The 22141-nt window shown below is 47.2% G+C and overlaps 1 protein-coding gene across 2 annotated transcripts in view; it reads left to right on the top strand.

Annotated features, from left to right (window-relative positions):
• tmem14ca (transmembrane protein 14Ca) overlaps positions 1 to 21911 on the top strand; it is a 52016-nt gene extending 30105 nt beyond the window's left edge. For both annotated transcript variants that reach the window (XM_070879895.1, XM_070879894.1), the window contains exons 2-4: positions 4748 to 4849; positions 9377 to 9464; positions 21713 to 21911. In XM_070879895.1, coding sequence (XP_070735996.1) covers positions 4748 to 4849; positions 9377 to 9464; positions 21713 to 21770 — 248 coding nt within the window. In that variant the 3' untranslated portion in view covers positions 21771 to 21911. The remainder of the gene's footprint in view (positions 1 to 4747; positions 4850 to 9376; positions 9465 to 21712) is intronic.
• The last annotated feature ends 230 nt before the right edge of the window (positions 21912 to 22141 follow it).

Raw genomic sequence — 22141 nt, forward strand, 5'->3', positions numbered from 1 at the left:
TGGACAGGGGACTGAAGCCCTTTACGCTCGCAGGATGGACTTCATAAGCTTCCCAATGGCCAGGGAGGCACAGACCGAGAGGGCTTTGGGTTTCTCGAATAGCAGACTTCCCCAAGGTGCAGGGAGCAATAGACTGCATGCACATTGCCCTGAAAGCACCCTTAAAGAACGCGGAGGTGTTTCGTAACAGAAAAGGGTTCCACTCACTAAATGTGTAGCTTGATGTTGACCACAATCAAACAATTTTAACAGTGAATGCTACATTTCCTGGCAGCATCCATGATGCGCACATCTAATGTGAAAGTGCTATCCCTGACCTGTTTGTCAATCAGCCAGAAGGTCACGGTTGGATGCTGGGGGATAAATGGTATGGCCTTGCAAGTTGACTGGTGACTCCTCTGCGAAATCCCATCACTGAAGCACAGAAACAGTCTAATGAAAGTCACATAGCGGCTCGCAACATAGTTGAAAAGACAATTGGAGTCCTAAAGCAGCGCTTCAGATGCCTGGATCATTCTGGAGGCAGCCTGCAGTACCACCCTGACCAGGTAGCAGAGTTTATTGTGGTGTGTTGCATGCTGCATAGCTATAAAGAGAGGACAAATAATGCCAGATCATGCTACAGGTCCACCTCCAGAAGGAGATGAGACAGAAGAGGCAGCCGGCGAGAATGAAGTGGAGGAACAGGCGGGAGAGGACGTGGGCGAGGACATAGGGGAGCTTAACCAGCCTGGCGATCTAGCACCGGTACCACCACCACACCTCCCGAAGACCAGTAGCCAGTGGCAGTTACACGGCCGCTAACCTTTTGCGTCAGCAGCTCATTAATGAACGCTTTGCATGAACTACTAATTGTGGATATTCAAATATTCAAATCCCCAAAATGTTATAACATGAAGAAATTGAACATTTAAGTAATAAGAACATTTATGGAACTTTTGAAAAACACTTCCCCCGCCCCCCCCCCCTCCTTACCTGCGGCCACATTTCCCTCCAGATCCTGTCCCACCCCGTGTTCGCAGCCCACCCGCCCGTTTTGGTCTACGCAGACCGACACGAACGCGTTGTGCAGTTTGTGACAGCAAGACTTCCTGCCAAGGTGGAGGTGACGGAGTGGAAGCAGAAGACTCAGGCTCCACTTCCGAGTCAGGAGGAACTGTGTCCTCCGTACTCGCTTGTATGCTTGGGGTCTCGCTGCGAGTGGACACGACACCTTGGGGTGCAGTGCCGTGTCCAGCCAGCAACGCATGCCGTAGGGCATTTGTTGCGGCTGTTTGCTGCCTAATCGCCTCCAATGTCTCCCGAGCAGTCTGTGACTGCTCAGAAGACCAGCTGGAGAAGCACGTGCAGAACTCACTCCAGGTTGTGGAGAACTGGCTCCAATTTGATGAGAAACCCATGAACCCTTGGATAAGATCGCGACCGTCTCCCTGCAAAGGGATAGTAAGCTCTCCGTCTAGTCCTCCGTGGTAGGCGATTGCATAGCACGCTGACCGGACCTCCATGGGGTCGGCGTGTGCAATGTCACGCACCTTGGCGTCACCACCTGCACACCGCTTGGTCCCGATGCCCCATCCATCTCAAAGGAGATGGCTGCAGGTTGTTTTCCCCCCCCCCCCCACAAAAAAAATCTTCTTCCTCCTGCTCCTCCTCCTGTTCATGCACAGCAGCAGGAGTCTGCAGTGGCTCCTCCTCTGCCTCTTCCTCCTGCGAAGTTCCTGAAGGTTCAGTCTCCACGGACACTTGTTGATCTTTGAAAGACAAATGAAATTTATAAACAACGTTTAACAATTCAAATCAATAGATCTCAATTTTTCAAGAACTCAAAACATTACAATGCTTTCCATTACCCCATATGCACAAGGGATCACCAGGCCTAACATGACCTCATTCAAAGATCAATAGTACATCACAATTATATATCAAATTACATTATAATTGCATAACATTACATGCGTAACTAAGATATATGTAGTATTTACTAATGATTCACACATTGCACAATGCACAATTCTCATTACTCACGTGACTCAAGGTTGGGTTCAGCCACACCACGGGTTGTGACCAAGCGGCTTTCAGGCCCCACCAAGGCCACCGCAAGCTCCTTGTAAGCACTTAAAGACTGGAGCATGGCAGAGCCCCGCCCGTCCTGCGTTGCTCGCAGTGGTTGATAGATATCTTCTGTAAATGATAAAATAACATTGCATGGCATAAGCAAATAGATTTGGCAATAAACATTTAAGACTGACAGATTTAAATGTTCAATTAAAAATTTGCATTACATTGCATAGGAATAAAATACTTCATGCTATAACATTCAACTTTATGCTGGGGTGCATAAATTTATTTATAATTTAGTTATGTTTAAATGTAATGAAATAACATTGTAGATTCTAGTTACAATTTCCATACATCATTAAATAATACATATGGATGATTTCAAATATAAATTTCAACTTACTCTGGCAGCTGCCAGTAGGCTGTTCCATCTTTTGCGGCACTGGTCCGGCGTGTGCGCTTCATTCGATGCCGATGTGACCACGTCGGCAATCTCTGCCCAAATCCTCCGATATGCACGGGGTGGAGGTTTCCCATGCCCACCCTGTGCCAGATCCTCCCACCTCGTGCTGGCTATATTCACGAAGGCCTCATGACTATATTCACGAGGGCCTCATTGTCCTCCTCGCTGAAGGGCTTGGCCCTTCGCCTTTCAATTGATCCCTCCATTTTCAAAGAATAAAATGCTGATAGAATTTAATTAAAACATTTTTAAGTAGTATTATCACTGTGCTTAACACTATTTAAAATTTATTAAAATGCGAAAATAATTCAAAATATGTGTAATATTAGCAGATAAATTCAAACAATCCAGAAAATCCATTCTCCTTTCTCCTCTCTCTCTCCCTCCCCAACCCTCACGGAACTTCTGAGCATGTGTGATGACCCCTGACCTCTCAAAACGCGGCAAAGAAAATCAACCTAAAAAAAACACAAACTACACATGCGCAGTATTGCGTTGCTAGGGAAGCTTTTTTTTCTTCATTGACTTCCGTGTTCTTTGGGCTCGCTGTGAGATCGCCGAAAAATCAAATCGCCCATTTGACATCGCCGGGATAAGGCAGAGTGGAAAATTGCAAAAAGAAAATGGGCCTTGTGCCGGCGATCAGCACGGGCGATACGTCCCACATCGCTGAAACAAGGCCCATTTTTTGGGGCCTTAGCCACCTAGTGGAAAGTCTAGCCTATTGTGCTTCCGATGCGGACTCCACAGCTGTCCCTGCCGAAGTACGAGTATTTGCGCTGGCGCATGTATCCCTCAGAAGGAATGAGGCCCTCTGAGGAATTGTTCTCATGGATGTCCATCGACATTGCTGTACATGTAAAGGCCCTGGAAGACGAATGAAAAAAATATGATTTAGTCATGACAATGTCACAAACTTGACAATTACCATACTCGTTCTTCTTAGTTTAGTCATTCATTAAATGAAGTCCGCTCGCATATGTGTGTCAGATGTTTGTAATTCTGTCACCAGTTAGCTGCGAGCTTGTCTATCCATCTCCGACTGAGAGGGATGCAGATGTGCCACTTAGCTCCAGGGAATACACCTCTGCATTAGTAATCTTGTCTTTTTGTAGTAGTATACCTCCAGTCCTCCCTCTCCATTGCGATTTGTCTTCTATTCACCCGATGGATGCAGTGCATTTGTGGAGGGTAACTATGAGACCGATGCATCACATTGTATTAAGATTGGGGTGGATGGATAAATGGGGAAGTGATGAAGTGCATAGAAACTGAAGGTTTGGTGCTCCTGACAGTTGACTGGGTGTGAGGAATGATGTGATTGGGTACACTTGGCAGGGGAGAGGGAGAAGTGGGGCTTAAACCACAGGATGTAGTTGAATCAGTAATTGTACTCACTTTTTCTGACCTGTTTAGGTCATTATACTGCTTCCTACATTGTATCCATGACCTGGACACAACGCTGCAGTTGCTCACCTCAACTATACATTCTTGTTGGGAGCAGCAGGGTTCTTCCTCCCATTACTTGGGGAAAAATATGTCCCTCCTCCTGACTGCACCTTGCAGTAATTCCAGCGAGGCGTCATTAAATCTGGGTGCTGCCCTTGCTCTATGTCCACCATCCATCCTGAACACCTTTAATTTCCATTTGTGCACTGTGTCCCTTTAAATACAGCTGAGATTATGTCATGCAAGTGCGCATCATGGCCGCTAGGCAGCTTGGAGATGCGAAACCAAGAAGGCAAAATTAGTTGGTACAATTCAGCTGCGATCGCAAATTGCGACTCGCTCATTTCACTGCTGGGTTTCGCCCAAACAATTCCATTTCCCCCCCCACCCCTGCCCTGCCCCTGCTCAGAAGCTCATATTCATATCCAGGGCCATTGTCTCACGCTGTAGAAGCATATATGTAAAATGTGTTTATGGATTTTGGTGATTTTATGTGGCATGGTTCTACGAGGCTGCAGGTTTAAAAATAAACAGCAAAACAATTGATGGGAAGAGAGTTACTGACTGACCCAGCTTCTCTGTGTTCACCTTAACTTGAAGATTAAAGAAAGGACTTGTATTTATATAGTGCATTATCATGTTCTCAGGACAACCCAAACTGCTTCCCAACCAATGGATTATTATTAAAGTGTTATATAGGCTGCACAATGTTTTGCAGAGAATTGCACTGTTATCTTGATAGTTGCTCAATGATTAATATTATTTTTTTGCATTCAGGTAGTATGCCTTCTTTAGCAGCTGGCCTGTTATTTGGGAGTGCAGCAGGGTTTGGTGCCTACCAGATCACTCAAAACCCCAAAAACATATGGTTGTCTCTGAGTGAGTATTCTGACCATATTTCTTGTGAATTTGTTCATTAGTAAGGAATGTGTTTTCTGCTGTTTGTAAGGACTGTTATCTTCAGAGTGAGCACCTGTAATCAACAAGAAGTTTAAAAGGTCCGCTTGCTGCTATGGCTGCCATTCTTTTTGCAGTTGGATATATATCAGTTTGCATTAAATGGTGGTGTAAACCAAGGGTGTCTAACCTGCGGTCCTCGGACCACATGTGGCCTTCAAACCCTCAAAAGCCAGACACCTCAGTATTGTGTTTGTATCTCTTATTCGTTGGTTTGTCGTGGTGCATATAGGTACCAACGATATAGGTAAAAAACGGGATGAGATCCTACAAGACGAATTTAGGGAGCTAGGAGCTAAATTTAAAAAGTAGGACCTCAAAGGTAGTAATCTCAGGATTGCTACCAGTGCCATGTGCTAGTCAGAGTAGGAATTGCAGGATAGCTCAGATGAATACGTGGCTTGAGGAGTGGTGCAGAAGGGAGGGATTCAAATTCCTGGGACATTGGAACCGGTTCTGGGGGAGATGGGACCAGTACAAACCGGACGGTCTGCACCTGGGCAGGTCCGGAACCAATGTCCTCGGGGGGGAGTGTTTGCTAGTGCTGTTGGGTAGCGGTTAAAATAATATGGCAGGGGGATGGGAACCTATGCAGGGAGACACAGGAAAGTAGAATGGGGGCAGAAGGAAAAGATAGAAAGAAGAAAAGTAAAAGTGGAGGGCAGAGAAACCCAAGGCAAAAGGCAAAAAGGGCCACATTACAGAAAAGTTCAAAAGGGGCAAAGTGTTTTAAAAAGACAAGCCTGAAGGCTTTGTGCCTCAATGCGCGAAATAGTCGGGAATAAGGTGGACGAATTAGCTATGCAGATAGCTGTTGACAGTGGATAGGCAATGGCAAACATTTAAAGATCAAATGGATGAACTTCAAGAATTGTACATCCCTGTCTGGAGTAAAAATAAAACGAGGAAAGTGGCTCAACCGTGGCTAACAAGGGAAATTAAGGATATGTTAAATCCAAGGAAGAGGCATATAAATTGGCCAGAAAAAGCAGCAAACCTGAGGACTGGGAGAATTTTATAATACAGCAGATGAGGACAAAGGGTCTAAATTAGGAGAGGGAAAATAGAGTATGAGAGGAAGCTTGCTGGGAACATAAAAATTGACTGCAAAAGCTTATATAGATATGTGAAGAGAAAAAGATTAGTGAAGACAAACGTAGGTCCCTTGCAGTCAGATTCAGGTGAATTTATAATGGAGAACAAAGAAATGGCAGACCAGTTAGAGCAAAAGTATTTTTGTCTTCACGAAGGAAGACACAAATAACCTTCCGGAAATACTAGGGGACAGAGGATCTAGCGAGAAGGAAGAACCAAAGGAAATCCTTATTAGTCAGGAAATTGTGTTCAGGAAATTGCTGGGATTGAAGGCTGATAAATCCCCGGGCCTGATAGTCTGCATCCCAGAGTACTTAAGGAAGTAGCCCTAGAAATAGTGGATGGTTTGGTGATCATTTTCCAACAGTCTATCGACTCTGGATCAGTTCCTATGGACTAGAGGGTAGCTAATGTAACACCACTTTTTAAGAAGGGAGGGAGAGAGAAGGTGGGTAATTATAGACTGGTTAGCCTGACATCAGTAGTGGGGAAAATGTTGGAATCAATTATTAAAGATGAACTAGCAACACATTTGGAAAGCAGTGATGGGATCGGTCCAAGTCAGCATGGATTTATGAAAGAGAAATCCTGCTTGACAAATCTTCTAGAATTTTTTGAGGATGTAACTGGTAGAGTGGACAAGGGCGAACAAGTGGATGTGGTGTATTTGGACTTTCAAAAGGCTTTTGACAAGGTCCCACAAAAGAGATTGGTGTGCAAAATTAAAGCACATGGTATTGGGGGTAATGTACTGACGTGGATAGAGAACTGGTTGGCAGACAGGAAGCAGAGAATCGGGAAAATGGGTCCTTTTCAGAATGGCAGGCAGTGACTAGTGGGGTGCCGCAGGACTCAGTGTTGGGACCCCAGCTATTTACAATATTTATTAATGACTTGCATGAAGGAATTGAGTGCATTATCTCCAAGTTTGCAGATGACACTAAGCTGGGTGGCAGTGTGAGCTGTGAGGAGGACGCTAAGAAGCTGCAGGGTGACTTGGACAGGTTAGGTGAGTGAGCAAACGCATGGCAGATGCAGTATAATGTGGATAAATGTGAGTTTATCCACTTTGGTGGCAAAAACACGAAGGCAGAATATTATCTGAATGGCGGCAGATTAGGAAAAGGGGAGGTGTAACGAGACCTGGGTGTCATGGTACAGCAGTCATTGAAAATTGGCATGCAGGTACAGCAGGCGGTGAAGAAGGCAAATGGTATGTTGGCCTTCATAGCAAGCGGATTTGAGTATAGGAGCAGGGAGGTTTTACTGCAGTTGTGCAGGGCCTTAGTGAGGCCTCACCTGGAATATTGTATTAAGTTTTGGTCTCCTAATCTGAGGAAGAACGTTCTTGCTATTGAGGGATTGCAGCGAAGGTTCACCAGACTGATTCCCGGGATGGCAGGACTGACATATGAGGAGAGACTGCATCGACTGGGCCTGTATTCACTGGAGTTTAGAAGGATGAGAGGGGAGCTCATAGAAACATAAAATTCTTAAGGGACTGGACAGGTTAGATGCAGGAAGAATGTTCCCGATGTTGGGGAAGTCCAGAACCAGGGGACATAGTCTCATCATCATCATAGTCATAGGCAGTCCCTCGGAATCGAGAAAGACTTGCTTCCACTCCCAAAGTGAGTTCTTTGATGGCTGAACAGTCCGATACGAGAGCCACAGACCCTGTTACGGATGGGACAGACATTCGTCGAGGGAAGGGATCGGTGGGGCTGGTTTGCCGCGCGCTCCTTCCGCTGCCTGCGCTTGGCCTCTTCACGCTCTTTGCGTTGAGACTCGAAGAGTTCAACGCACTCCCGATGCACTTTCTCCACCTCGGGCGGTCTTCAGCCAGGGTCTCCAGTGATGTCGCACTTTACCAGGGAGGCTTTGATGGTGCCCTTGTAACGTTTCCGCTGTCTCCTTTGGCTCGTTTACCACGAAGGAGCTCCACATAAAGCATTTGCTTAGGGAGTCTCGTATCTGGCATGCGAACCATGTGGCCTGCCCAGCGAAGCTGATCGAGTGTGGTCAGTGCTTCAATTCTGGGGATGTTAGCCTGGTCGAGGACATTGATGTTGGTCCGCCTGTCCTCCCAGGGGATTTGCAGGATCTTGCGGAGACATCGTTGGTGATATATCTCCAGCGACTTGAGGTGCCTTCTATACATTGTCCATGCCTCAGATCCATACAGGAGGGGGGGGTATTACTACAGCCCTGTAGACCAAGAGTCAATGTATTCACTGAGGCATATGAAAGCATGGGCCTTACGCTTAACATCCGTAAGACAAAGGTCCTCCACCAGCCTGTCACCGCCGCACAGCACTGCCCTCCAATCATCAAGATTCATGGCGCGGCCCTCGACAACGTGGACCATTTCCCATATCGCGGGAGCCTCTTATCAACAAAGGCAGACATTGATGTGAAGATTCAACATCGCCTCCAGTGTGCCAGTGCAGCCTTCGGCCGTCTGAGGAAAAGAGAGTGTTTGAAGACCAGGCCCTCAAATCTACCACCAAGCTCATGGTCTACAGTGCTGTCGTAATGCATAGTCTAAGGATAAGGGGTAGGCCATTTAGGACTGAGATGAGGAGAAACTTCTTCACTCAGAGTTGTTAACCTGTGGAATTCCCTACCGCAGAGAGTTGTTGATGCCAGTTCATTGGATATATTCAAGAGGGAGTTAGATATGGCCCTTACGGTTAAAGGGATCAAGGGGTATGGAGAGAAAGCAGGAAAGGGGTACTGAGGTGAATGATCAGCCATGATATTATTGAATGGTGGTGCAGGCTCGAAGGGCCGAATGGCCTACTCCTGCACCTATTGTCCATGTTTCTATGTTTCAGTTTGGTAGACCTGGTGATTTGGAAAGGGCTGTTTTTAGTTCTGTTTTCTCATTGGTGGATAAATCCTAAATCAGAACTAGACCTGTTGATATTAGCAACGTGAGATATATACAAATGAATGGAAACGTGGACATAAACTTCATATGCAGTCTTCAGTAAGACAGACCAATTGTGATTTCAAATTTGAGAAATTATAATTACGTGGGAAAGCTTTAAATATCCGTGTGTGTTAATGCCCGTATCTCCAGCTACAGTCAATCTTTGACTCGTACAGAACTGAAGAGGCTTTAAGTGAATGATCTCCTACAACTAAATTAATTTCTCGTATATTTGGTCTGATGCCAAAGTGATATTTCATCTGTTTGATACCCAACTATTTTATTGATGTATCTGTTGTCGCTCTCCAGGATTTAAAAACATTTGTCTTCTAATTAATGGATAACGCAACAGAGACTGAGACTTATCTGATCAATTTTACACTTCCCACTGAGTTATTTTGTGTCTTTTTATTTTAAAGTTACTTCAGGAACACTGACCGGAATAATGGGAATGAGATTCTACAATTCAGGAAAGTTCATGCCAGCTGGTTTAGTCGCAGGAGCGAGGTAATAATCTAGATCCCCATGTTCCCAACAGTGAAGTGTTTGTATTACTGAGGAGGTAAAAAATTGATTAAGACTCAGTGTAAGAACTTAACTTAAATATGGGCTGAAAAGTCTTTATTGAAAATATAAATTGTCAAAGACTGCCCCTTTTTGCTAGCTGCCTTCTCACCATATCCCTGAATCGCTTTTATCTCCAGATACACATCCGAGTGTCCCTTTAACCCGTTTACAACGTCTGTTTCAATGTCCTTCCCCAGTAACTTATCCTCTGGGTGAAAATGTTCTCCAGACTTCCCTTATTATACAGTGTCACTTCTGAGTCAGAAGGCCGTGTGTTCCAGGGACTTGAGCACATAATCTAGGCTGACACTCCAGTGCAGTGCTGAGGGAGGCTTGCACTGTTGGAGGTGTTGTCTTTCGGATAAGATTAAACCGAAGCCCTGTCTGCTCTCTCAGGTGGATGTAAAAGATCCCATGGCACTATTTTGAAGAGCAGGGGAGTTCTCCCTGGTGTCCTGGCCAATATTTATCCCTCGAGCAACATTACTAAAAACAGATTTGGTCATTCACGTTGCTGTTTGTAGGAGCTTGTGTGCAAATTGGCTGCCGCACTTCCTATATTACAACAGTGTTTCATTGACTGTGAAGCGCTTTGGGACATCCTGAGGTTGTGAAAGGCATCATACAATGCAAGTCTTTTTCTTTCTTTACTCCTAATTCATTTTTAGATTCTGTCCTCTGAGATATGAACTCTTCACTCTTCATAAAATCATAGAAATTTACAGCACGGAAGGAGGCCCATCATGTCTGTGCCGGCCGACCAAGAGCTATCCAGCCTAATCCCACTTTCCAACTCTTGGTCCGTAGCACTGTAGGTTACGGCACTTCAAGTATCTTTTAAATGTGGTAAGGGTTCCTGCCTCTACCACCCTTTCAGACAGTGCGCCAGACCCCCCCCTCCACCACCACCATCATCATCATCATCCGCTCATATCTCCTCTAAACCTTCCCCCAATTACTTTAAATCTATGTCCTGTGGTTGTTGACCCCTCTGCCAAGGGAAACAAGTCCTTCCTATCCACTCTATCCAGGCCCCTCATAATTTTATACACCACAATCAGGTCTCCCCTCAGCCTCCTCTGTTCCAAAGAAAACAGATCCAGCAGGGGAACCAGTGGATGTGGTGTTTTTGAGGAAGTAATGAGCAGGATGGATAAGGGAGAACCAGTGCTTGTGGTGTATTTGGATTTCCAGAAAGCATTTTACAAGGTGCCACGTAAAAGGTTACTGCACAAGATAAAAGTTCACGGGGTTGGAGGTAATATATTAGCATGGATAGAGGATTGACTAACTAACAGAAAACAGAGAGTCGGGATAAATGGTTCATTCTCGGGTTGGCAATCAGTAACTAGTGGGGTGCCGCAGAGATCAGTGCTGGGATCCCAACAATTTACAATCTATATTAACGACTTGGAAGAAGGGACCGTGTAACGTAGCCAAGTTTGCTGACAATACAAAAATGGGAGGAAAAGCAATGTGTGAGGAGAACACAAAAAATCTACAAAAAGACATAGACAGGCTAAGTGAGTGAGCAAAAATTTGGCAGATGGAATATAATGTTGGAAAGTGTGAGGTCATGCACTTTGGCAGGAAAAAGAAATCAAAGAGCAAGTTATTATTTAAATGGAGAAAGATTGCAAAGTGCTGCAGTACAGTAGGACCTGGGGGTACTTGTGCATGAAACACAAAAGGTTAGTATGCAGGTACAGCAAGTGATCAGGAAGGCCAATGGAATCTTGCAAAGGGGATGGAGTATAAAAGCAGGGAAGTCTTGCTACAGTTATACAGGTATTGGTGAGGCCACACCTGGAGTACTGCGTGCAGTTTTGGTTTCCATATTTACAAAAGGATATACATGCTTTGGAGGCAGTTCAGAGAAGGTTCACTAGGTTGATTCCGCAGATGAGGGGGTTGACTTATGAGGAAAGGTTGAGTAGGTTGGGCCTCTACTCATTGGAATTCAGAAGAATGAGAGGTGATCTTATCGAAACGTATAAGATTATGAGGGGGCTTGACAAGGTGGCTGCAGAGAGAATGTTTCCACTGATAGGGAGACTAGAACTAGAGGCATAATCTTAGAATAAGAGCTACCCAGTTAAAACTGAGATAAGGAGACATTTCTTCTGAGGGTTGTGGATCTGTGGAATTCGCTGCCTCAGAGAGCTGTGGAAGCTGGGACATTGAATAAATTTAAGACAGAAATAGACAGTTTCTTAAATGATAAGGGAATACGGGGTTATGGAGAGCGGGCAGGGAAGTGGACTTGAGTCCATGTTTGGATCAGCCATGATCGTATTAAATGACGGAGCAGGCTCGAGGTGCCGTATAGCCTACTCCTGCTCCTATTTCTTATGTTCTTATCAAATGCCTTCTGGAAATCCAAATACACCACAACCACTGGTTCCCCCTTATCCAACCTGCTCGTTACAACCTCAGGGGAGAGAGAGATAAAGACGGGGGCGGGGGGGAGAGAGAGGAGAGAGACTGGGTGAGAGGGAGAGATGGTGGAGAGTGAGAGAGAACATAAGAAATAGGAGCAGGAGTAGGCCATTTGGCCCTCACGAGCCTGCTCCACCATTTAATGAAATCATGGCTGATCTGATCATGGACTCAGCTCCACTTCCCTGCCTGCTCCCCACAACCCTTTATTCCCTTATCGCTCAAAAATCTGTCTCTCTCCGCCTTAAATATATTCAATGACCCAGTCTCCGCTGCTTTCTGGGGCAGAGCATTCCACAGATTTACAACCCTCGGAGAAGAAATTCCTCCTCATCTCAGTTTTAAATGGGCTCCCCCTTATTCTGAGACTATGCCCCTTAGTTTTAGTTTACTCTGAGTGGCAATATCCTCTGCATCTACCTTGTCGAGTCCCCTCATTATCTTATATGTTTCGATAAGATCACCTCTCGTTCTTCTGAACTCTAATGAGTATATCATCATCATCATCATAGGCAATCCCTCGGAATCGAGGAAGACTTGCTTCCACTCTTAAAATGATTCCTTAGGTGGCTGAACAGTCCAATACGAGAGCCACAGTCCCTGTCACAGGTGAGACAGATAGTCGTTGAGGGTAAGGGAGGGTGGGACAGATTTGTCGCACGCTCTTTTCGCTGTCTGCGCTTGATTTCTGCATGCTCTCGGCAATGAGTATAGGCCCAACCTACTCAAAACTATCTTCATAAGTCAGCCCCCTCATCCCCGGAATCAACCTAGTGAACCTTCTTGTCGTGCGAGACCCCTTGGGGCAGAGTGACCATAATATGGTAGAATTCTTCATTAAGATGGAGAGTGACACAGTTAATTCAGAGACTAGGGTGCTGAACTTAAAGAAAGGTAACTTCGATGGTATGAGACGTGAATTGGCTAGGATTGACTGGTGAATGATACTTAAAGGGTTGACAGTGGATAGGCAATGGCAGACATTTAAAGATCACATGGATGAACTACAACAATTGTACAAATAAAACGGGGAAGGTGGCTCAACCGTGGCTAACAAGGGAAATTAGGGATAGTGTTAAATCCAAGGAAGAGGCATATAAATTGGCCAGAAAAAGCAGCAAATCTGAGGTCTGGGAGAAATTTAGAATTCAGCAGAGGAACACTAAGGATTTAATTAGGAGGGGGAAAATAGAGTCTGAGAGTAAGCTTGCAGGGAACATAAAAACTGGCGGCAAAAGCTTCCATAGATATGTGAAGAGAAAAAGATTAATGAAGACTAATGTAGGTCCTTTGAAGTCAGAATCAGGTGAATTCATAATGGGGAACAAGGAAATGGCAGACCAATTGAACAAATACTTTGGTTCTGACTTCACGAAGGAATACACGAATAACCTCCCAAAAATACTAGGGGACCGAGGGTCTAGCGAGAAGGAGGAACTGAGGGAGATCCTTATTAGTCAGGAAATGGTGTTAGGGAAATTGATGGAATTGAAGGCCGATAAATCCCCAGGGCCTGATAGTCTGCATCCCAGAGTAATTAAGGAAGTGGCTCTAGAAATAGTAGATGCATTGGTGGTCATTTTCCAACATTCCATGCACTCTGGATCAGTTCCTATGGATTGGATGGTAGCTAATGTAATCCTACTTTTTAAAAAAAGAGGGAGAGAGAAAACAGGGAATTACAGACCAGTTAGCCTGACATCGGTAGTGGAGAAAATGTTGGAATCAATTATTAAAGATGAAATAGCAGCGCATTTGGAAAGCAGTGACAGGATCGGTCCAAGTCAGCATGGATTTATGAAGGGGAAATCATGCTTGACAAATCTTCTAAAATTTTTTGAGGATGTAACTAGTACAGTGGATAAGGGAGAACCAGTGGATGTGGTGTATTTGGACTTTCAAAAGGCTTTTGACAAGGTCTCACACAAAATTAGTGTGCAAAATTAAGACACATGGGATTGGGGGTAATGTATTGACAGGGATAGAGGACTGGTTGGCAGACAGGAAGCAAAGAGTGGGAATAAACGGTGCCTTTTGAGAATGGCAGGCAGTGATTAGTGGGGTACCGCAAGGTTCAGTGCTGAGACCCCAGCTATTTACAATATATATTAATCATTTAGACGAAGGAATTGAATGTAATATCTCCAAGTTTGCAGATGACACTAAGCTGGGTGGCAGTGTGAGCTGTGCGGAGGATGCTAAGAGGCTGCAGGGTGACTTGGACAGGTTAGGTGAATGGGCAAATGCATGGCAGATGCAGTATAATGTGGATAAGTGTGAGGTTATCCACTTAGATGGCAAAAACAGATAAGCAGAATATTACCTGAATGGTGACAGATTAGGAAAAGGGGAGGTGCAACGAGACCTGGGTGTCATGGTACATCAGTCATTGAAAGTTGGCATGCAGGTACAGCAGGCGGTGAAGAAGGCAAATGGCATGTTGGCCTTCATAGCGAGAGGATTTGAGTATAGGAGCAGGACGGTCTTACTGCAGTTGTACAGGGCCTTGCTGAGGCCACACCTGGAATATTGTGCAGAGTTTTGGTCTCCTAATCTGAGGAAGGACGTGCTTGCTATAGAGGGAGTGCAGTGAAGGTTCACCAGACTGATTCCCGGAATGGCAGGACTGACATATGAAGCAAGACTGGATCGACTAGGCTTATATTCACTGGAATTTAGAAGAATGAGGGGGGGATCTCATAGAAACATATAAAATTCTGACGGGACTGGACAGGTTAGATGCAGGAAGAATGTTCCTGATGTTGGGGAAGTCCAGAACCAGGGATCACAGTCTAAGGATAAGGGGTAAGCCATTTAGGACCGAGATGAGGAGAAACTTCTTCATCTAGAGAATTGTGAACCTATGGAATTCTCCACCACAGAAAGTTGTTGAGGCCAGTTTGTTAGATATATTCAAAAGGGAGTTAGATGTGGCCCTTAGGCTAAAGGGATCAAGGGGTATGGAGAGAAAGCAGGAATGGGGTACTGAAGTTGCATGATCAGCCATATGATCATATTGAATGGTGGTGCAGGATCGAATGGCCGAATGGCCTGCTCCTGCACCCATTTCTTTTCTATGTTTCTCTGAACAGCCTCCAATTCAAGTATATCCTTGTTTAAATACAGAGACCAAAACTGCACGCAGTACTCTAGGTGTGGTCTCACAAATATCCTGTACAGTTGTAGCAGGACTTCTCTGCCTTTATACTCTCTCCCCCTTGCAATAAAGGCCAATATTCTGTTTTACTTCCTAATTACTTACTGTACCTGCATTCTAACTTGTGTTTCATGCACAAGGATCCCAGGTCCCTCTGTACTGCAGCCCTTCGCAATTTTTCTCCATTTAAATTAATTTGCTTTTATATTTTTACTGCCAAAGTGGATAACCTCACATTTTCCCACATTAGACTCCATCTGCCATATTTTTGCCCACTCCCTTCGCCTGTTTTTCTCCCTTTGCAGATTTTTTGTGTCTTCCTCACAATTTGCTTATCCACCCATCTTTGTATCATCAGCAAACTTGGCTATATTTCACTCGGTTCCTTCATCCAAGTCATTAATACAGTTTGTAAATAGTTGAGGCCTAGCACCGATCCCTGCGGCATCCCACTAGTCACTGTTTGCGAACTGGAAAATTACCCATTTATTCCAAATCTTTGTTTTCTGTTATATTAGCATGGATGGAGGATTGGCTAACTATTACCCCAACCCCGTGAACTTTTATCTTGTGCAGTAATCTTTTATGTGGCACCTTATCGAATGCCTTCTGGAAATCCAAATACACCACAAGCACTGTTCTCCCTTATCCACCATGCTCATTACATCCTCAAAGCACTCCGGCAGGGAGAGGGGGGGAGGCGGAGAGGAGGGGGGGAGGGGGAGGAGGAGGGGAGGGAAGGGAAGGGGGCGGAGAGGAGGGAAGGGGGCGGAGAGGAGGGGGGGTAGAGAGGGAGAGAGATGGGGAGAGGAAGACGGTGGCGGGGGAAGGGGTGGGAAGAGAGAGAGGGAGAGATTGACATGTGGGGGGTTAGGGGGCGGAGAGAGACGGAGGTGAGGAGAGGCAGAAAGACGGTGGGCTGGTGAGGGAGAGAAAGACATGGGAGGAGCGAGAGAGAGAGACGGGTGGGGGTGAGAGAAGAGAGAGACGGGGTGAGAGAGAGACTGGGTGAGAGAGCGAGATGAGGGGGGCGGGTGTGGAGTGAGAGGGAGAGAGAGAGAGACGGGGTTCGGGGGCGGTTGGGGAGGAGGCTGACTGGTGTGGGGGTAGAGATGGGGAGAGAAAGACAGGGTGGCGGGGTAGGGGTGGGAAGAGAGAGATGGAGAGATTGACGTGGGGGTTTAGGGGGGCGGAGAGAGAGACGGAGGTGAGGAGAGGCAGAAAGACGGAGGGCTGGTGAGGGAGAGAGAGACGGGTGGGGGTGAGACAAGGGAGAGAGAGAGAGAGAGAGAGAGAGGCGGTGGTGAGGGGGGAGCAGAATGGCGGCTGTGGCGGGGGAGAGAGATGGGGAGTGGAAGACGGGGTGGCGGGGGAAGAGAGAGACGGAAGGGGTGGGAAGAGAGAGAGGGAGAGATTGACATGGGATGGGGCGGAGAGAGACGGAGGTGAGGAGAGGCAAAAAGACGGAGGGGTGGTGAGGGAGAGAAAGATGTGGGGGGAGCGAGAGAGAGGGACGGGGTGGTGAGAGAGACGGAGGATGAGCGAGAGAGAGAGAGAGAGACGGAGGATGAGAGAGAGAGAAGGAGAGACCGGGGCTGGGAGCGAGACGGGGCTGGCAGCGAGAGACGGGGATAGAGAGAGAGAGAGAGAGAGAGAGACGGGGATGGGGGGAGAGAGAGTGACGGAGGGTGGGAGAGAGAGACGGCGGGTGAGAGAGAGAGAGAGAGAGAGACCACGGAGGGTGAGCGAGAGAGAGAGAGACGGAGGGTGAGCGAGAGAGAGAGACGGAGGGTGAGCGAGAGAGAGAGACGGAGGGTGAGCGAGAGAGAGAGACGGAGGGTGAGCGAGAGAGAGAGACGGAGGGTGAGCGAGAGAGAGAGAGACGGAGGGTGAGCGAGAGAGAGAGACGGAGGGTGAGCGACGGAGGGTGAGCGAGAGACAGGGTGAGCGAGAGAGAGAGAGAGAGAGGGTGAGCGAGAGAGCGAGTGCGAGAGACGGAGGGTGAGCGTGAGCGAGAGAGCGAGAGACGGAGGGTGAGCAAGAGAGACGGAAGGTGAGCGAGCGAGAGACGGAGGGTGAGCGAGCGAGCGAGAGACGGAGGGTGAGAGAGCGAGCGAGAGACGGAGGGTGAGAGAGCGAGCGAGAGACGGAGGGTGAGAGAGCGAGCGAGAGACGGACGGAGGGTGAGAGAGCGAGCGAGAGACGGAGGGTGAGAGAGCGAGCGAGAGACGGAGGGTGAGAGAGCGAGCGAGAGACGGAGGGTGAGAGAGCGAGCGAGAGACGGAGGGGGTGAGAGCGAGCGAGAGACGGAGGGTGAGAGAGCGAGCGAGAGACGGAGGGTGAGAGAGCGAGCGAGAGACGGAGGGTGAGAGAGCGAGCGAGAGACGGAGGGTGAGAGAGCGAGCGAGAGACGGACGGAGGGTGAGAGAGCGAGCGAGAGACGGACGGAGGGTGAGAGAGCGAGAGAGGGACGGAGGGTGAGAGAGCGAGCGAGAGACGGAGGGTGAGAGAGCGAGCGAGAGACGGGGGGTTGTGGGAGGGGTAGAGAGAGAGAGTCGGGGGGGTGGGGGAGGGGTAGAGAGAGAGAGTCGGCGGGGGGGGGGGGAAGAGAGTGACGGGGGTTGGGGGGATGCGGATAGAGAGATGGGGTAGGGGGTAGAGAGACGTGGGTTGGGGGGCGCGGGGGGAGAGAGAAATGCGGATTGGAGGGAGAGGGTGCGGCGGGTGAAAGAGACAGGCGGAGAGAGACATCGGGGGAGAAAGGGAGACGAGAGATGGGGGGTGGGGGGAGAAAGTAAGAGGTGGTGGTGGGGGATGGGGGGACGAGAGAGTGAGAGAGATGGGGGTGGGGGCAAAGAGAAACTGGGTGGGGGAGAAAGGGGAGATGGGGATGGAGGTGGGGAGAGAGGGATAGGGGTGGGGGAGAGGGAGAGAGGGATAGGGGTGGGGGAGAGGGAGAGAGGGACGGGTGGGGGAGAGGGAGAGAGGGACGGGTGGGGGAGAGGGACGGGTGAGGGAGAGCGAGACCCCGGGGGTGGGGGTGGGGGGTGCATGAAGACTGCGAGACGGTGGGGGGGGGGCAGTAAATGTGAGTGTGACTGAAGGTGGGGTAGAGATAGACTGGGAGCTATGGGAAGAGAGGGGATGCAGGAGAGGAGATCGGAGAGAAGCGAGGAAACTCGGGGGGGGAAAACAGATCACGTTCTTCCAATCCCCTTTAAACCAACACCCGATTTCTTGGAAAGCTTGGTGCGTGTGTGACAAGGGATATCATTGGAGTGTTTGAAATCCGGAAGTCACGACACTGTCACTGTTCACTTCATACCCAATAAACCTGTTAACATTCCATGACCCACACACAGTGTCCCATCTATGGCGGGTGGTAAGGTCAGGAACTTAGGCTGGGATGGGGTCAAGAACTTGGGCTGAGGGTGTCAGGAGCTTGGGCTTGGGGAGGCATGAACTTGGGCTGGGTGGGGGCGGGTGGCGTGGGGTGGGTATAAAGTCATAAGTGGGTATATTCGCTGATAATTGCACAGTGTTCAGTTCCATTCGCAACTCCTCGGAAAATGAAGCAGTCCATGCCTGCATGCAGGAATGCCTGGACGACTTTCAGGCTTGGGGGTGATAAGTGGCAAGTAACATTCATGCCACACAAGTGCCATAAAGAAAGAAAAAAAAACGTAGATTTTTATAGCGCCTTTCACGACCACCAGACGTCTCAAAGTGCTTCAGTCAATGAAGTACTTTTTGGAGTGTAGTCACTGTGTAATGTAGGAAATGCGGCAGCCAATTTGTGCACAAGCAAGCTCCCACAAACAACAATGTGATAATGACCAGATAATCTGTATCTTTGTTATGTTGATTGAGGGATAAAAATTAGCCAGGACACTGGGGATAACTCCCCTGCTCTTGTTCAAAATAGTTCCATGTGATCATTTACATCCACTTGTGAGAGCAGACGGGCCCTCGATTAACGTCTCATCTGAAAGACAGCAGCTCTGACAGTGCAGTGCCCGCTCAACACTGCATTGGAGTGTCAGCCTAGATTTTTTTTTGTGCTCAAGTCCCTGGAGTGGGATCTGAACCCATAACCTTCTGACTCAGGCGAGAGTGCTACCCACTAAGCCACAGTTGACACAACAAGCGGAAGTCTAACCACCTCCCCATGATCGTCAACGGCATTACCATTGCCGAATCTCCCACCATCAACATCTTGGGGATCACCATTGACCAGAAACTTAACTGGACCAGCTTCTGACCTGCTACAAGAGCAGGTCAGAGGCTGGGTATTCTGTAGCGAGTGTCTCACCTCCTGACTCCCTAAAGCCTTTCCAGGTACAAGTTAGGAGTGTGATGGAATACTCTTCACTTGCCTGAATGAGTGCAGCTCCAACAACACTCGAGAAACTTGATGCCATCCAGGACACAGCAGCCCACTTGATTGGTACCCAATCCACCACCTTCAACATTCACTTCCTCGACCACCAGTGTACCGTGGCTGCAATGTGTACCATCTATAAGATGCATTGTGGCAACTCGCCACGGCTTCTTCGACAGCACTTCTCAAACCCGTGACCTCTACCACAAGGGCAGCAGGTGCATGGGAGCACCATCACCTGCACATTCCCCTCCAAATTACTCACCATCCTGACATGGAAACATATCGTTGCTGGGTCAAAATTCTGGAACTACCTAACAGCTCTGTGGGATACCTTCACCACAAGAACTGCAGCGGTTCAAGAAGGCGGCTCACCCCACCTTCTCAAGGGCAATTAGGGATGAGCAATATGCGACGCCCACATCCCGGAATGAATAACAACATTGAAAGACATACGAGTAAATTGATGTTTCACTTGGAAGGAGTGTTTGGGGCCCTGGATGGTGAGAAGGGAGGAGGTGAAAGTGCATCTTCTGCGCTTGCTTTGGAAGGTGCCATGGGGAGGGGAGTGGGTGTTGGGGTGATGGAAGTGTGGACCAGGATGTCACCGAGGGTACAGTCCCTTCGGAATGTTGAAAGGGGAGAGATGGGGAAGATGTGCTTGGAGATGGCGGATGATCCGTTGACTGTTTTTGCTCTTGGGGTGGAGGAGCCTATTGTGGTTCTGGGAGGAAAGGAAAGAGTGAGGACCGAAGTGTGGCAAATGTGATGGATACATGTTGAGGGCCCTGTCGAGCACAGTGGAGAGGAATCCTCGGTTGAGGAAAAAGGAAGACTGCTGTGTGGAAGGTAGCATCATCAGAATGGATGCGACAGAGAAACTGGGAGAATGGAATAGAGTATTTATAGGAAGCAGGGTGGGAGGAAGTGTAATCAAGGTAGCTGTGGGAGTCGGTGGGCTTATAGTAGATATTGGTGGATAGTGCATCCCCAGAAATGGAGCTAGAGAAGTTGAGGAAGGGAAGGGAAAAGTCGGAGATGGACCATGTGACAGTGATGGAAAGGCGGAAATTGGAAACAAAGTTGATTACATTTTCCAGTTCTGAGAGAACAAAAAGTGCTACTGATACAATTATCAATGTACCAGAAAAAGAGGTGAGGGAGCAGACCCGAGCAGGACTGGAACAATGTTTCACATATCCCATGAAAAGGCAGGCATGGCTAGGACCCATATGGGTTCCCATAGCAACATTTTTTATTTGGTAGAAGCTAGTGGAGTCCAAGGAGAAGCTGTTCTAAGCAATATTTTTAACTTCTAACTTGCATACTGTTTTTTGTGCGAAACAAGATGCAGTGGGACACATTAGATGCCCAGACAAGCCCTTCTGTTTCCATTTGGTTAAAAAGGTCAGATTGTCCAATTCTTGCTTGATGCCATTTTGGAAGCATGCTTCATATAGTAATGGCTGCTGCACACTTGAAGGTGCTTTCTGCGCCTGGCTTGTGAGCTTGGCCCTGCACTGCTATTTTTTTAAACTGCAGGAAACTCCATTCTATTTTCTAACATTTAGTTTGAATCTCAGTAGGGAATGCTGGGTAATTTCCAGCTTCATCACCTGGGCGCTAACCTGGTGGAGTGATTGGACACCTGTTGTAGAGCTTGAAATAAATGGGATAAAAATCATGAGGGCTGTACAATGGGTGAGCGAGCTGCTGCACAAGGTTACCGCCCAAGCAGTTAAACTGAAAATGACCCCTGATGACTTTACATCCCATTACAGCCTGTAATTGGGGAAATAATTAACTGGGTGAACTAATGAGCATACAAATCTCCACAATCTAATCTTTGTTCTGGACCCAATTGCATTACTGTCGATTAATCCGCTACACTGAAATCACATGATATGGGTGTCTAGGACACATATTTTTGCAAAAGTGTAACAGTTGTGGCTGGAATAATTTTAAAGAAGCCATATTTAAAATTTTAAGGAAACCATAACCTTTCAATGACAAACTATTCTGCAATGAAAACAGAAAATGCTTGACATACTCAGCAGGCCGGGCAGCATCTGTGGAGAGAGAAACAGTTAACGTTTCAGGTCGATGACCTTTCAACGGTGTCTTTACGATTTATGTTAAGTTGCATTTTTCAACAAGTTGTGTGCATATTTTCCTATGTTTCATAATAATTCTTGTGTGTTCCTCCCACAGCATTCTAATGCTTGGAAGACTTGGTCTAAAAATGTTTGAAAAACCACATGAATCATGAACCTGTACCTTTTTTTAACAAGGGAGTTTTGCATCACTGATTGACCTCTCATGCCAACCTACAATTTGAAAGTTTATCTGAAATGAATGAGCCTGTAAGAAATGCAGAACTTGATCCAATAAACTGCCTAATTCAAAGATGCTTTTTTTGGTAGTTTACAAGCTTGGTATGTTACGAAATTTTCGACTAAACCTGTATAAATAAAAACTTTCCACAACAATATTAACAATCTAACAGCTGAAAACAGCAACATGGTTTAAGAACATAAGAAATAGGAACAGGAGTAGGCCATACGGCCCCTCGAGCCTCCTCCACCATTCAATACGATCATGGCTGATCTGATCATGCACTCGGGTCCACCTTCCCGCCCG

Source organism: Pristiophorus japonicus, chromosome 5, assembly GCF_044704955.1.
Source record: "Pristiophorus japonicus isolate sPriJap1 chromosome 5, sPriJap1.hap1, whole genome shotgun sequence".
NCBI lineage: Eukaryota > Metazoa > Chordata > Chondrichthyes > Pristiophoridae > Pristiophorus > Pristiophorus japonicus.